Source organism: Rana temporaria, chromosome 3 (assembly GCF_905171775.1).
Source record: "Rana temporaria chromosome 3, aRanTem1.1, whole genome shotgun sequence".
In the NCBI taxonomy this organism is placed as follows: domain Eukaryota; kingdom Metazoa; phylum Chordata; class Amphibia; order Anura; family Ranidae; genus Rana; species Rana temporaria.
Genome location: NC_053491.1, coordinates 444803213 through 444820823, shown reverse-complemented (window position 1 = coordinate 444820823; position 17611 = coordinate 444803213). Strand labels below are relative to the sequence as shown.

Here is a 17611-nt window from a genome sequence, read left to right as displayed (position 1 = left end):
CATTGCCAGAACAGGATGCTGTATACTATATGTAGCTAAGGCTACATATAGTTCATAGAGCGCGCTCAGCAAGCACACACCTGTTGGTGCAGTAAATACTTTGTTTGGCCCCAAGAAACTATTTAAAGATTCATTAAATGTGGAATTAGCTGCTAAAGGCTGAAAACCATTGAAAGAGCCATAATGAAAGAGACCCAAATTGGGTAACTTTTTGGTCACATGATCATGAGGCTGTGTCCTCATGAATATGAAGGGTCTCAGTGAATGGATAGGCTGTGTCCTCATGAATATGAAGGTCTCAGTGATGTCACTGGTCTCTAGTGGATGAATAGACTGTGTTCTCATGAAAATGAAGGGTCTCTAGTGAATGGATAGGCTGTGTTCTCATGAATATGAAGGTCTCAGTGATGTCACTGGTCTCTAGTTAATTTATAGGCTGTGTTCTCATGAATATGAAGGTCTCAGTGATGTCACTGGTCTCTAGTGAATGGATAGGCTGTGTTCTCATGAATATGAAGGTCTCAGTGATGTCATTGGTCTCTAGTGAATGGATAGGCTGTGTTCTCATGAATATGAAGGTCTCAGTGATGTCACTGGTCTCTAGTGAATGGATAGGCTGTGTTCTCATGAATATGAAGGTCTCGGTGATGTCATTGGTCTCTAGTGAATGGATAGGCTGTGTTCTCATGAATATGAAGGTCTCAGTGATGTCACTGGTCTCTAGTGAATGGATAGGCTGTGTTCTCATGAATATGAAGGGTCTCGTGATTGGATAGGCTGTGTTCTCATGAATATGAAGGTCTCAGTGATGTCATTGGTCTCTAGTGAATGGATAGGCTGTGTCCTCATGAAAATGAAGGGTCTCTAGTGACTGGATATGCTGTGTCCTCATGAATTTGAAGGTCTGAGTGATGTCACTGGTCTCTAGTGTGAATGGGATAGGCTGTGTTCTCATGAATATGAAGGTCTCAGTGATGTAACTGGTCTGTAATGAATGGATAGGCTATGTTTTTATGAATATGAAGGTTTCGGTGATGTCACTGGTCTCTTGTGAATGGATAGGCTGTGTTCTCATGAATATGAAGGTCTCAGTGATGTCACTGGTCTCTAGTTAATTTATAGGCTGTGTTCTCATGAATATGAAGGGTCTCGGTGATGTCATTGGTCTCTAGTGAATGGATAGGCTGTGTTCTCATGAATATGAAGGTCTCAGTGATGTCACTGGCCTCTAGTGAATGGATAGGCTGTGTTCTCATGAATATGAAGGTCTCAGTGATGTAACTGGTCTGTAATGAATGGATAGGCTATGTTTTTATGAATATGAAGGTTTCGGTGATGTCACTGGTCTCTAGTGAATGGATAGGTTGTGTCCTCATGAATATGAAGGTCTCAGTGATGTCACTGGTCTCTAGTGAATGGATAGGCTGTGTTCTCATGAATATGAAGGTCTCAGTGATGTCACTGGTCTCTAGTAAATGGATAGGCTGTGTCCTCGTGAATATGAAGGGTCTCGGTGATTGGATAGGCTGTGTTCTCATAAATATGAAGGTTTTAGTGATGTCACTGGTCTCTAGTGAATGGATAGATTTTTTTTTCTCCATAACTCAAAAAGACTCGGCCTTAATATTAAAGTGCTTTTTTTTTTATTGCATGACTCAAGTAGTTAGTGGTCACATTACTCAGACATGGAATTCCTTCTTACAGATCATCAATCATTGCATTATTAGTGCTCATGTTATTTGGTCTTTATGACATTTTAAATAGACAAAACAAAAGAACTTAAAATACAAATGACAGTCGCAATTTATCTAATCATTATAAATGAGCCACACTAATATGCAGAAACCTTTTTGTTCCTTATGTATCTTTAAGGATCTCCTAGAGAACCTCAGGGACCTTGATTTCCAGGGTGCGCTAATATGTCATAGCTGTCCTATAGTATTAGGGGCTGGCCCTCTCTCTTTCACAAGTTTCTACTGGTCATTAAAGCAGTCAAGTGTTTTGATTTGTCATTAGGAGGGTAAAGGACGGACAGGCCAGGCCCCCACACTACAGGAAAGTGTTGTGATTTGCATACTAGATCACATCGGGATTCAGGACTCGGGTACTTGAGAAAGACCATTACAGAGCTGTAGCGTGTTCATGAAGATCAGGGCACTGACTGGTAATCTTTACATACTAAGAAAGGCATTCTTTGTCACTTTGGTTGCAATAAGTTGTCCTAGTGACAAAAGACCTAAGAGTATGCATGGTCACAGAACGGATTGGTCACAATATTCATGATAAGCCCTTGAGAACAGAACTTAAATGGGTTTTACAGCATAAATTAAAGATTGACAGACGCCCCATCTTGTTTATCTCCTGGATTGCAGGCCTGGTCTTTTCTTCTGCTGTGCAGCAGAGGAAATAAACAAAGTACCATGTGTGCACCAGTGTTACCATTGACAAGTATAGCCCCGGTTTGTGGCACTTAGATGATTTGTTTGGGAACCGAAAGGTTAAGAGGCATCTATCATGATTACATAAGACTTTGCGGAAGACCGGGCCCCCGCTAGTAAAAGAGCAGCAAGAAGATAGCGGAGAAGCCCGCCAGAACACTGGAGAAGAGAGAAGAAGACGAAGTCAAAGACCGGACCCCCTGCTAGTAAAAGAGCTCCAAGAACATAGCGGAGAAGCCTGGCAGAAGGAAGAAGGCACTGGAGAGCAGAAGAAGAGACCCCCGAAGTCAGAAGAAAACCCCCGAAGTTGGAAGAAGACCCCCGGAGCTGCCTAATAATTACTTTTAAAACCTGTTTGGTGTTTTTTTCCCTCCAGGTGAATAGGTAGGGGTACGATGTACCCCATACTCATTCACCTAGGGTGGGGGCAGCGGGATCTGGGGGCCCCCTTATTAAAGGGGGCTCCCGGGTTCTGATAAGCTCCCTGCACGCAAACCCCAACAACCAACGGCCAGGGTTGTCGGGAAGAGGCCCTTGTCCCCCATCAACATGGGGACACTGTGCTTTGGAGTGGGGGAGCCGCAGGGTGCCCCAAAGCACCCACCCCCATGTTGAGGGCATGCGGCCTGGTACAGTTCAGGAGGGGGGGGCGCTAGCTCGTCCTCTTCCCCTTTCCTGACTGACTGGGCTGCGTGCTCGGATAAAGGTCTGGTATGGATTTTGGGGGGACCCCACAACGTTTTTTTCGGAGTAGGGGTTCCCCTTAAAATCCATAGCAGACCTAAGGGCCTGATATGTTCTTGGATGGGAACCCATGCTGTTTTTTTATTAAAAATTTGGCATGGAGTTCCCCCTAAAGATTCATACCAAAGCAGCTGACACAGTGCACTGCGATTACCTGCGGTTATGTGCAGATAGCTGCGCCAAATCGCTCCTGGACGCACCAAACCACAGGTAACGAAACCGCAGCTAAACGCAGTGTGTGAAGGGGGCCATAGGAAAGCATTGTGTGCTTCTAGCTGCGGTAGAATTCGCAGCTAAAAGCACCATCATTCTATCCGTCTGTGTGAAAGGGGCCTAAATACCAAATTCAGGTTAACTTCAAAATTACATCAACATTTCTTATGAGATCAACTGATCTGGCTAATAATATCATGTCTATGGGCAGTTGCACACCAACCTGACAGATTTCAGGGGAAATTTTGATCACCTCTGGTTGGTTTGCAACATGCCTACCCCCACTCACCCCTCTCCACAGACATTAACACAGATAACACAGATGCAATCTTCAAGATATAAGAACGGTCACAAAGAGTTCTCATGTCAAGGCACAGCAACAGGATTCATCTGTAGGTGGTGCTCTATTAAATATATAGTCAATATTCTCAGCTCCAACAAAACAGGACACATGGAGCGGATTTATGAAATGGAATGTTCTAAGGTTGGTGTGCAATTTAAACTTGTGCTGGAACAAAAATCGAAAAAAATCGAGTACAAGCAAAGGTTAATATTTTGGTTATTAAACTGCACAACACAGCAGCCCTGAGTGTCTTATTGATTCATAATGTATTTTATTGGAAATTATATTTACATAATTGTATAATGTGTTGGTTGGTCAGGAAAGCCATGCAGGGAACAATGAGGGGGTGCAACTCTGTCATTGTAAACCCTAGCGGCCAATCAGAAATTGTATCCTTAGGGGCAGATCCACAAAGCGAGTACGGCGGCGTATCTACTGATACGCCGGCGTACTTTCAAATTTCCCGCATCCTATCTTTGTTTTGAATCCTCAAAACAAGATACGACGGCATCTGGGTTAGATCCGACAGGCGTACGTCTTTGCAATTCTTCGGCGTCCGCTGGGTGGCGTTCCCGTCGTAATCCGCATCAAGTATGCAAATTAGCTATTTCCGACGATTCACGAACGTATGAGCGGCCGTCGCATTCTTTTACATCGTCTCTTGTCGGCTTTTTCCGGCTTATAGTTAAAGCTGCTGTTTGGTGGCGCAGCCAATGTTAAGTATGGCCGTCGTTCCCGCGTATAATTTAAAAAAAAAAATGTTCGTTTGCGTAAGTCGTCCGTGAATCGGGCTGGACGTAATTTACGTCCACGTCAAAACAATGACGTCCTTGCGACGTCATTTAGCGCAATGCACGGTGGGAAATTTAGGGACGGCCCCCCTACTCGCCGATTTGAATTAATCTCTAAAAATGATGCTTGACATTCACGCAATGGATGTTTTATAAATGGACTGCTTAACCTGTGTTCCTCAAATACTGGTAGAAAGGTCAATGAAGGTGTCGCCTTTACCCACCAATCAGATTGCAGTTGATATTTTCCCGTTACAGGCTAGACAATGAAAGACAGTATCCAATTGGTTTCTCAGCCGCTATCTTGGCCACCTCTAATTATGTCCAGTGGTTACCTTGGTCAATCTTTGAAATGTCATACGCAGCAAAAGCCTTCACTCTTTTGCAGCCTCTAAATCTCCTGACCTGAAGAGCTGAGCACTGCCACATATTGTACACCACCATGATGTGCGTATGTTGTGTAGCGCACCAATCCAAATCATGAAAAAAAAAAGCGAATTCAGCAAGACGATTCAAGAAATCGTAGTGCCAAGTGTAGTAATCCATAACAATCAAGCAAGTGACCAAACGCCTAGGCTTTAAGTCATGTGAACGGCTCTGGAGGGAACCTGCAACAGCACTTTCTCCTAGACAATCACGTTTTTAAGCCCTTCTATTACCTTATATTTAATTTCAACAAAACTGTTAACATACTGTACGTTCAACTGATCATTTGAATGTAAGTCTGCTTATGATTTTGTATTGGTTATTATGGGTTACTGCACTTTGCATAATCCTGATACTTCTTTGCACTGATTTTATTAAAGGAGTTGTAAAGGAAATTTATTTTTTGTGCTGAAATGACTGTTTACAGGGTATAGAGACATAATAGTTAACTGATTCCTTTTAAAAAAAATGATTAAAAACAGATACAAATCAATCATATAATGTACCTGTAGTTTCTAGTTTCGTTTTTGCATGTTGTTTCCTGCTTCTGTGATGTACAGAGCCACAGAGCCAATACAGGGCAGTGATGGTTTGTAAAACGAAACTGATTGGTGCTGTGGGGTTTTAGACACACAGTAATCACACCTCCTTGATTAGTGACCACAGAGAGAAAGCTCCCAGTACTGTGGTCATCAGGAAACAGACAACCAGGAAGTGTGGAGATCAGAGAAGAATTACAGCAACTTGAGAGCAAAAACTAACAATGAGGACATGAAAACAGCACTGCATTAAGGTAAAGGAAGCTATTAAGATAAAAAAAAAATTCTTTACAAACCCTTTAAGACTGATACTGTCTGAATTGATCATAGCAACCAATCAATTTTCAAAATTGTATTATAAGAATAGCAGGTGTAGCAGGGGTTGCTATGTAGAGCACAGGTATTTCCAATAGTAACAAGAGGCTCCTTATGTGACCTGTCCAAAATTCCCTGCAGAACTGAAAAAAACAGAATATAATGATTTTCGTTCATTGGTGTCCGTGGGATGAATAGTGCTCATTCATTAGTGTCAGCGGGAGGAATAGCGCCCATTCATTAGTGTCAGCGGGAGGAATAGTGCCCATTCATTAGTGTCAGCGGGAGGAATTCTCCCTCAAGGCTGGGATACGGGCAAGCAAAAGGCCACATCTGGCCCGTGGGCCACAATTTGGAGACCACTGCTCTAAATGATGCTGGATTGGTGCCATGCATAGGTGTGCGCACAGGGTGTGCCAGGTGTGCCTGGGCACACCCTAATCACCCTGTGCTATGCAGATTCCCCCTGCTGCTTGGCTGCCTAGAAAGAGACTGTGGAATCTCTGTCCTCAGTCTTTTTCTCTATCTCAAAAGTGAGACATCAGGGGTCTGTTTAGACCCCTGATTTTTCACCAAAGCCCCCCAACGGGGCTCCTAAAAAATCTTAATTTTTTTTTGTAAAAGAGCAAAAATAAAAAAGAATTGAAATAAACTACTGACACCAATCTCTGCCCTACTGATATATATATACCGTATTTATCGGCACTTTTTTGCCCTGAAAATCAGGGCAAAATCGTGGGTGCGCGGTATACGCCGATACCCGCGCCGAGTTTGAATACTGCGCCGACATATACCGAGTGCAGTACACTTGTGTATTGTCGGGCAGTCTCGGGTCCTCTCGCGCTGACGTCCTGGACGTACAGGACGTCAGCGCGAGAGTTGCCGAGCCTGCCCGACGATACACGAGTGTACTGCGCTCTGTATATGTCGGCGCAGTATTCAAACTCGGCGCGGGAAACGAGCGGGGAGGACGCCGCAGAAGGACGCCGAACCCGACGAAGAGGACACCTGAAGCCGCAGATGGACGCCGGACCCGACGAGGCCACCGATGGACGCCGAGCAAGACACCAAAACCCAAAACTGTAAGTACAAAAAAACTTTTTTCTACAGGAATTCGGGGCAACTTTAGGGGTGCGCGCTATACACGGGAGCGCTCTATACCCCGATAAATACGATATATATATATATATATATACACACACACACACACGCATGTGTGTTTGAGCTATGGGGTGCACACCCTAATACAATAGGCTGCGCACACCTATGGTGCCACGATAGAAACGGTTTTAGGAAAAGCCTACATAAATGGGCCTGACAGAACCATCTAGTTCAACCAATAGATCTAATAAATAAATAGAATAGAGTAAAAAAAAAAACCCATGCATAAATCCCACAGCTAATCCAGTGGAAGGCAAAAAAAAAAAAAACATATAAGGCACGTCCTTCAATTCCCCCTATTGGTGACCTTAATAACCCATCAAACAGCATGAAAGAGAGAAATCACCGCTCTAGGATACTAATCAAGAAGTCTCCTCACCTGATCCAAAGCCACGGGTGCTGGCAATGCATGGAATAATGCAAAAATGGAGGAAGAACGTTCTGGACAGCCGCACTCCAAAAATGAATTGCTTTTATTATAAAATCAAAAAACACACAAAAAGCATGCCACAGCAGACGGGGTAAAAATCTGACGCGTTTCACACCAAACTTTAGCGCTTATTCATAGCTATGGCATGCTTTTTGTGTGTTTTTTGATTTTATAATAAAAGCAATTAATTTTTGGAGTGCGGCTGTCCAGAACGCTCTTCCTCCATTTTTCCATTAAACAGCATGGGCTAGATTCACGTAGCTCGGCGTATAGTTTGGCCGGTGTAGCGCATCTCATATGCGCTACGCCGACGTAAAATAGTGAGCCCAGACCAGTATTCAGAAAGATCTGGCACCGTACGTTGCGCCGGCCTAGTTACACTACGCCGGCGCAACGTACGGTGACAGATCTTTCTGAAGCCCGCCTAATTTAAATGTGGAAGAGGTGGGCGTGTTTTATGGAAATGAATCGTGACCTCACGTAAATGACGCTTCGAACGAACGGCGCATGCGCCGTCCGTGAAAGTATCCCAGTGCGCATGCTCCAAATCACGTCGCAAAAAGTCAATGCTTCCGACGTGAACGTAACTTACGCCCAGCCCCATTCACGGACGAGTTACGCAAACGACGTAAAACGTGAAAAATTTGACGGCTGTCCGACGTCCATACTTAACATTGGCTGCGCCATGTTTTTGGTGGTTTATCTTTACGCCTGAAAACGCCTTACGTAAACAGCATATCTTTACTGCGACGGCCGTGCGTACGTTCGTGAATAGGCGTATCTTGCTGATTTACATATTCTAGGCGTAAATCAGCGTACACGCCCCTAGCGGCCAGCGTAAATAGACAGCTAAGATACGACGGCGTAGGAGACTTACGCCGGTCGTATCTTAGCAACATTTAAGCGTATCTCAATTTGAGCATACGCTTAAATATACGACGGCGCGGATTCGGACTTACGACGGCGTATCTACTGATACGCCCGTCGTAAGTCTAGCTGAATCTAGCCCCATGTTCTGATGTAGTGGATGACTCTCTTCTAACCGTGTCTGTCTCCAGATTTTACAGATACAGTACCTTAATGCTGGCTTATGATTGGTCTGTGCCAACAGCTAATCAGAAGCTGGAACTCCGTGTTCAGTAAAGACCGAGCTTTGATTAGACGATGGATACCTTCTATAGCGGACTAATGTAGGTATGTATGTGCCAGACCTCTGAGATGTCCCTGGAAGATGGAAATCGCTGTAATAGAGAGTGAGCTCTGGGGTTTATTTCATGAAACAGGGCTCGACAAATCCCGGTCGCCAGGTCGTCATGGTGACTAGAAATAGGGTCCTGGCGACTTGGCTTGGAAGGGGGGCAAAAAAAAAATATATTTTTTTTTTTGGGGAGCTGGCTCCATCTGGTGGTGAGCCGTTGGTATTACAAGTTATTACCACCAGATGTGTAAGCTGGCGCCATCTGGTGGTGGCCGTTGGTATTACAAGTTAAACAGCAATTCTAATGTCATTTTTCACTATTTTCACTGCCATCTTCTTCCCTCTAATTAGAACCCCCAAACATTATATATATTTTTTATCCTAACACCCTAGAGAATAAAATGGCGATCGTTGCAATACTTTCTGTCACGCCGTATTTGCGCAGCGGTCTTACAAGCGCACTTTTTTAAATTAAAAAATAAGACAACAGTAAAGTTATCCCCATTTTTTTTAATATTATGAAAGATAATGTTACGCCGAGTAAATTCATACCCAACATGTCACGCTTCAAAATTGCGTCCGCTCGTGGAATGCCGACAAACTTTTACCCTTTAAAATCTTCATAGGCGACGTTTAAAAAAATCTACAGGTTGCATGTTTTGAGTTAGAGGAGGTCTAGGGCTAGAATTATTACTCTCGCTCTACCAATCGCGGCGATACCTCACATGTGTGGTTTGAACACCGTTTACATATGCGGGCGCTACTCACGTATGTGTTTGCTTCTGCGCGCAAGCTCGTCGGGACGGGGCGCGTTTTCTGGCTCCTAACTTTTTTAGCTGGCTCCTAGATTCCAAGCAAATTTGTCAAACCCTGAATTGGAAGATTCTCTTATCTTTTATGAGTGTTGGCACACTGCGGTGTAAATTAAAGCTTATGATTGCCTCAATGGGGGAGTTCATGGCCTGAAGGTTTTTGAGATCTCGCCCAAAGACCGTGACTGCAAATATACCCATAGCTGCGTGGAACTGATTTGTAACTTTCAGTGCAGGAACTCACAATACAGTACATAACCTGATATAAGCACACTAGTGATTAAAAAAATATATACTATTATATTATAACTGGAGTGTGGTATGACGAGGCCTCTTGCGGCAGGCTAGGTAAGGAGTGTGTAATAATCCTGTATATTATAATACAGGTGTAATACGAGGAGGATCCAAGTCTCTTGTGATACATGTAACAATCATGTATAGTAGATCTGCTGAGCAGGGGGAAGCTCGCTCCGGTCTTTTACCCCCGGATGACGTTGTGTAAGGTCAGCTGTACCTTACTCTTCTTCTCAGGACAAAGTCAAAATTGGCGGAGGTGTTCATGGCGTAGTACACATTGGCCGTGTCCGGGATGGTCAGTTCTGCAAGGCGGATACAAGAACGGCGTGTCAGTTCATAAAAAGCCACACACAAAAAAAAACAATTCATGACATTTTAACCACATGCCACCAAGGCCAATTCTCACACTTCTCTCCTACATGTAAAAATCATCATTTTATCTTGCACAGTTTTTGCGCAGAATTTTTTTAAACATGTTTTTTTTTTTTTGTCAAACGACTGTTTCATGAATTAAAAAAAAAAAAGTTTTTTTTGTAATGTGAAAGATGATTTTACGCTGAGAAAATAGATACCTAACATGTCATGCTTTAAAGTGATTGTAAAGGCTTTTTTAACCTCTTGCCGACCGCCCACCAGTGCCGATCCTGACCTCCCTGTGGCCCTAAGCAAAATAACATGGCACATTAAAAATGAGAAGCGGGGGGCGCTGATGACAGTGACATGTCACATTAAAGAGAGTTGAGAAGCGGGGGGAGGGGGTGTTTTGCTGTCCGAAATGACATCTTACATGAAATTGAGAAGCGGGGGGTGCTGACTTCTTACCTCTTCTCCCATGCAGCCAGCGAGTTGAGAAGCGGGGTGAGGGGGCGAAAATGACTTCTCACCAGGCGGGGCCTCTATTAATTTGGGGGGCCCTTTGCAGCTTTGCGGGGCCCTAAGCGCCTTGCATAGTGAGCCTATAGGACGGATCGGCCCTACCGCCCCTGGTGCCGATGCGAGTGCCCAGCGGGCGCGATCACCGCCGGGCAACCGTGATCGCTCGTTACAGAGCGAGAACCGGGAGCTGTGTGTGTAAACACACAGCTCCCGGTCCTTTCAGAGGGAGAAATTACTGATCGCATGTTCATACAATGTGTGAACAGCGATCTGTCATTTCCTCTAGTCAGTCCCACCCCCCCTTCTGTTAGAACACACCTAAGGAACATAATTAACCCCTTCCTCGCCCCCCTAGTGTTAACCCCTTCCCTGCCAGTGACATTTTTACAGTAATCCATGCATTTTTATAGCACTGATCGCTATAAAAATGCCAATGGTCCCAAAAATGTGTCAAAAGTGTCCGAAGTGTCTGCCATAAGGTCGCAAGTACCGATAAAAATCGCAGATCGCCGCCATTACTAGTAAAAAAAAAAAAATATTAATAAAAATGCCATAAATCTATCCCCTATTTTGTAGACGCTATAACTTTTGCGCAAACCAATCAATAAACGCTTATTGCGATTTTTTTTTACGAAAAATATGTAGAAGAATACGCATCGGCCTAAACTGAGGAAAAAAATAGTTTTTTTATATATTTTTGGGGAATATTTATTACAGCAAAAAGTAAAAAATATTTTATAACTCCTTTAAAATTGCGCACACTCGTGGAATGGCACCAAACTTCGGTCCTTAAAAATCTCCATAGGCGACACTTTAAAAGATTTTACAGGTTACCTATTTAGAGTTCCAGAGGTGGTCTTGGGATAGAATTATTGCTCCCGCTCTAACGTTCGCGTCGATATCTATATGTGACAATTAAACGCAGTTTACATATACGGGCGCGACGTACATATTCATTCGCTTCTGCGAACAAGCACACAGGGACGGGGGCGCTTTCTGTTTTTCAAAACACCAATGTATTTGTTTTTTTTTTTTTTTTTTTTTTTTTTTTTTTACTTCAGACTCCACCTCCTAGAGTGTGCATTTACATGCTCATGTTCTGCGTACCGGCCCATTGCATCTCTATTTCGGTTTTGCATCATTAGTGTCTCTATTTTTTATGCTGGTTGTTTTTGTTTTGTTTTCCACTTTTGTGTTTTTTTTTTTTTTTTATATTATATATATATTGTATTATTTTCTTGGGTACATTTTTAACTTCTTTTGCTAGGCATATACAAAAGTTTTCCCTTAATACTTCCCCTCCCCTTACCCGTGTGTATTTGTTTTTTAAATAATATTTTGTACAATAAAAATGTATGATTTTATATAAGACCCCATGTTTGGCTAATGTTGGTTTATCTACATAACACGGATGTTGGCCTTAAGTGTCACATTAATATTTACCCAATAAAGTACCAAGTTGAACAGAATGAATATCACACAATGGTGTTACATTGCACTGCAGAAAAATGTGTTCATTTTCATTTCATTCTTTTTTTATTTTTTCGTCTTTCGGGTCATCTAAAAAATGGAACTTAACGAATTAAAAATAAATAGTAATACAAAGTTTTTATTATTATTGTTCTTTATTATTATTAATCCATTACGTTGCATTCGTTTAGATACAGCGTTTGTTATTTCGGATAATTCGTAACATGTTAACTTTCAGCTGTACCCCACACTGTGTGTGATGTTTTTATAGACGATGCAATAAAGGTTGACCAAGTGCAGCGGATTCCTGATTTTTTTTTCCTTTTTGTGCAAATTGGGCACTGCCACCGCTCCTCCTGGTTCCTTACCCCACGCCGAGCATTTGCCCTGCTGCATTCTAAAACAAAGGTTGTGGACTGCTCAGCATGGGTGCCATTTAGAGAATGCTTTGCATTTTCTTAATGAATGCAAAGCATTCTGTGATTGGACAAGGTGGACAGAGTGTGATGTCACTGCCCCTTCTTCACCTTGTCCAATCAGAGAACACTTTGCATTTATTTAGAAAATGCAAAGTGTTCCCTGAACGGTACAAAGTGGCCGACCTCTTGTGTTCAGAATGCAGCAGGGCAATCGCTCAGCACAGGACCCGGAAGCAATGGAAATCACTTGAGCAGTGGTGTCTACTTCAGTGATTTCCAGTTTCCAGGAGGATCAACCAGTTATGGTGTATACTGTACATATATTGGTCCAAGCTGGACCATCGTAACTGTATAAAATATCCATACCTGAAATTCTTCTTTAATAAAATATAGATTCATCCTTACCTTTACCCTCTGATAGTAACTGTACCAACTGGAAGTCATCAGGGCCATAGGATTCTATGTTGTGTTTATGGAGAGCCCTCTGTATGACTACCCGAGACTTGTCCTGGCTGGTGAGCTGCAGAGGAACAGTACACATAAATCATTAATAATAGAAACATATCATCTCACCTAAAGTTTTATGTATTATATCAGGGGGTCTCCAAACTTTTCCGTACAAGGGCCACGTTATATATTTTACAAATATTCACAGGTAAAAAAAAACAGTTTAATACGTTTTACTTTAGCCTTTTTGGAAGCAACATGACATCAATGCTCCTCTTACATCAGGTTCCCCATCAATGCTCCTCTTACATCAGAGTCCAATTTACATCGGAGTTCCCCCTTACATCAGGTTCCCCATAAAAGCTCCCCTTACATCAGGGTCCCCATCAAAGCTCCCCTTACATCAGGGTCCCCATCAATGCTCCCCTTACATCAGGTTCCCCATCAAAGCTCCCCTTACATCACGGTCCCCATCAAAGCTCCCCTTAAATCAGGTTCCCCATCAAAGGTCCTCTTACATCAGAGTCCAATTTACATCAAAGCTCCCCTACATCAGGGTCCCCTTCAAAGCTCCCCTTAAATCAGGTTCCCCATCAAAGGTCATCTTACATCAGGGTCCCCATCAATGCTCCCCTTACATCAGGGTCCCCATAAAAGCTCCCCTTACATCAGGTTTCCCATCAAAGCTCCCCTTACATCAGGGTCCCCATCAAAGCTCCCCTTACATCAGGGTCTTCATCAAAGCTCCCCTTACATCAGGGTCCCCATTAAAGCTCCCCTTACATCAGGTTCCCCATCAAAGGTCCCCTTACATCAGGTTCCCCATCGATATTCCCCTTACATCAGGGTCCCCATCAAAGCTCCCCTTACATCAGGGTCCCCATCAAAGCTCCCCTTACATCAGGGTCCCCATCAAATCTCCTCTTACATCAGGTTTCCCATCAAAGCTCCCCTTACATCAGGGTCCCCATCAAAGCTCCCCTTACATCAGGGTCTTCATCAAAGCTCCCCTTACATCAGGGTCCCCATTAAAGCTCCCCTTACATCAGGTTCCCCATCAAAGGTCCCCTTACATCAGGTTCCCCATCGATGCTCCCCTTACATCAGGGTCCCCATCAAAGCTCCCCTTACATCAGGGTCCCCATCAAATCTCCTCTTACATCAGGTTCCCCATTAATGCTCCTCTTACATCAGAGTCCAATTTACATCAGAGTTCCCCCTTACATCAAGTTCCCCATCAAAGGTCCTCTTACATCAGGGTCCCCATCAATGCTCCCCTTACATCAGGGTCCCCATAAAATCTCACCTTACATCAGGTTTCCCATCAAAGCTCACCTTACATCAGGGTCCCCATCAAAGCTCCCCTTACATCAGGGTCCCCATCAAAGCTCCCCTTACATCAGGGTCCCCATCAAAGCAACCCTTACATCAGGTTCCCCATCAAAGGTCCCCTTACATCAGGTTCCCCATCAAAGCTCCCCTTACATCAGGTTCCCCATCAAAGCTCCCCTTACATCAGGGTCCCCATCAAAGCTCCCCTTTTTTTTTTTTAAATCAGAAAAGTTTTTATTTTGAAAAAGAAAAACATTAGCAGTACAGAATACCAGGCATGTACAGCGCATATAAGCGACCCAAAGGAAACAAGGCCACACAGGGTACATATTTAGTTGAACAAAAAGCCAAGGAGCAATACATAATCTCAATAACAGTACTGAAGCGATCTTTCCGTACAACTGGTATTCTACCTTTAGGTACATTAAACAGGAGAGAAATAAAAATAATAAAAAAATCAAATAACAGGGGAGAAAGAAAAAACAAAAACAATAAGGGGGGGAAACCAGCCCAGCCTGATGCCATAGGTACAATGTTTGTTAGACCACACATCCCATTAACTTATCAAAGCTCCCCTTACATCAGGTTCCCCATCAAAGCTCCTCTTACATCAGGTTCCCCATCAATGCTCCTCTTACATCAGGGTCCCCATCAAAGCTCCCCTTACATCAGGTTCCCCATCAATGCTCCCCTTACATCAGAGTCCCCATCAATGCTCCCCTTACATCAGGGTCCCCATCAAAGCTCCCCTTACATTAGGGTCCCCATCAGAGTTTTCCTTTACAATAGGGTCCTTATCGGAGTCCCCCCTTACATCAGGGTCCTGTTTTATGTCAGAATCCCCCCTTACATCAGAGTGCCCCCTGTGGAACCTGCACTGGAAACCAGAGGGAGGGAGGTAGTGGATGTTGGTGAGAAGCGAAGACTGACCTGAAGACCTGTTAAAAGCAGCCATTGACTTTAGCTGTGAGCCAGATAAAATCTTGTAGTGCCCAGATTTAGCCCACGGGCCATAGTTTGGAGATTTTAATATAAAAAGAAGGTATCATTTATTTATTAAAATGCCATTTGCAGTAAGAATAGTTCAGAAAGTGCACATGCATGCAGACCGCAGATATCAAGGTCCCAGATAACAGATTTGTCTGTGCATGTACGGAAAACCAGCATGCATGCACAGATGTGCCACAGGTTCATGCCATGTCCTAGAGACCTGACAGGCCTTTAGCACATCTACATACTGTACAGTATGTGCAAGATAAATAAAGCTGGGAGCTGAATCAAAGATCAGGGGATAATTAAAGACTGGGGAACTGAAGTGCTTCTTTAATGAAAATGCAATATTAAAAAATGAGAACGAATGCCCAAGAATTGTCATTGAGTTCTTACCAGTATACTCTTGTACAAATTCCCATGAGTGTTCTCCATGCTAACCCGGATAATACACAGGTCAGCGATTTGCTGGTTGTACACTGGGAGTGATGGGGAGACTGGGGAACGGGGTGAAGGGACAGATCGGAGAGCTTCCTCTCGTCCTGGAGTGCCTGGCGGAGTCAGAACTTCCTGTGTGCTTCCTCTGTCCTGTAATGACCATATCACAATGACAGGAAATTGACGCAAAATACAAAATGTCATCACAGCGTTCTGTATCACATGCAGTTACCTTATTGGTGGCCGTCTCTGCAGGACACAGAGCTGCTATAAGTCCTTCATCAATCTCACAGCTGCTGCAGGATCCCGACGGAGACACACGATCCCCATTCATCTTAGGACTAAACACTTCAGAACCTAATAACAAGCTGTGTGTAAAACAGAACAAGTACAGAACAATTAATAAAATAGCCACACTATACAGGCAAGAATACAACTATGACTTGTTTAATGATGAGCCTCAAGACTGGAATGAGTGGGCCCAGTGGAAGGACAGGAGATAAGGGTGTGAGTGGGCTCAGTGGAAGGACAGGAGATAAGGTAGTGAGTGGGCCCAGGGAAAGGACAGGAGATAAGGGAGTGAGTGGGTCCAGGGAAAGGACAGGAGATAAGGTAGTGAGAGGGCCCAGTGGAAAGACAGGAGATAACGGGTGAGTGGGCCCAGGGAAAGGACAGGAGATAAGTGAGTGAGTGGGCCCAGGGAAAGGACAGGAAATAAGGTAGTGAGTGGGCCCAGTGGAAGGACAGGAGATAACGGGGTGAGTGGGCCCAGGGAGAGGACAGGAGATAAGGGAGTGAGTGGGCCCAGGGAGAGGACAGGAGATAAGGGAGTGAGTGGGCTCAGTGGGAGAGCAGGAGATAAGGGTGTGAGTGGGCTCAGTGAAAGTACAGGAGATATGGTGGTGAGTGAGCCCAGTGGAAGGACAAGAGATAATGTTGTGAGTGGACCCAGTGGAAGGACAGGAGATAAGGTAGTGAGTGGGTCCAGGGAAAGGACAGGAGATAAGGTAGTGAGTGGACCCAGGGAAAGGACAGGAGATAAGGTAGTGAGAGGGCCCAGTGGAAAGACAGGAGATAACGTGCGAGTGGGCCCAGGGAGAAGACAGGAGATAAGGGAGTGAGTGGGCCCAGGGAAAGGACAGGAGATAAGGTAGTGAGTGGGCCCAGTGGAAAGACAGGAGATAACGTGCGAGTGGGCCCAGGGAGAAGACAGGAGATAAGGGAGTGAGTGGGCCCAGGGAAAGGACAGGAGATAAGGTAGTGAGTGGGCCCAGTGGAAGGACAGGAGATAACGGGCGAGTGGGCCCAGGGAGAGGACAGGAGATAAGGGAGTGAGTGGGCCCAGGGAAAGGACAGGAGATAAGGGAGTGAGTGGGCCCAGTGGAAGGACAGGAGATAACGGGGCAAGTGGGCCCAGGGAGAGGACAGGAGATAAGGTAGTGAGTGGGTCCAGGGAAAGGACAGGAGATAAGGTAGTGAGAGGGCCCAGTGGAAAGACAGGAGATAACGGGTGAGTGGGCCCAGGGAAAGGACAGGAGATAAGTGAGTGAGTGGGCCCAGGGAAAGGACAGGAAATAAGGTAGTGAGTGGGCCCAGTGGAAGGACAGGAGATAACGGGGTGAGTGGGCCCAGGGAGAGGACAGGAGATAAGGGAGTGAGTGGGCCCAGGGAGAGGACAGGAGATAAGGGAGTGAGTGGGCTCAGTGGGAGAGCAGGAGATAAGGGTGTGAGTGGGCTCAGTGAAAGTACAGGAGATATGGTGGTGAGTGAGCCCAGTGGAAGGACAAGAGATAATGTTGTGAGTGGACCCAGTGGAAGGACAGGAGATAAGGTAGTGAGTGGGTCCAGGGAAAGGACAGGAGATAAGGTAGTGAGTGGACCCAGGGAAAGGACAGGAGATAAGGTAGTGAGAGGGCCCAGTGGAAAGACAGG

At 44.6% G+C, this 17611-nt stretch overlaps 1 protein-coding gene across 2 annotated transcripts in view; it reads right to left on the bottom strand.

Moving 5' to 3' along the window:
* Positions 1 to 9474: 9474 nt before the first annotated feature.
* The window catches only part of RGL3 (ral guanine nucleotide dissociation stimulator like 3), a 157914-nt gene continuing 149777 nt past the window's right edge, over positions 9475 to 17611 (bottom strand). For both annotated transcript variants that reach the window (XM_040346529.1, XM_040346530.1), the window contains 4 exons: positions 15912 to 16047; positions 15638 to 15829; positions 12878 to 12992; positions 9475 to 10009 (listed from right to left, as the gene is read on the bottom strand). In XM_040346529.1, the coding sequence (XP_040202463.1) occupies positions 9915 to 10009; positions 12878 to 12992; positions 15638 to 15829; positions 15912 to 16047 (538 nt within the window). In that variant the 3' untranslated portion in view covers positions 9475 to 9914. The remainder of the gene's footprint in view (positions 10010 to 12877; positions 12993 to 15637; positions 15830 to 15911; positions 16048 to 17611) is intronic.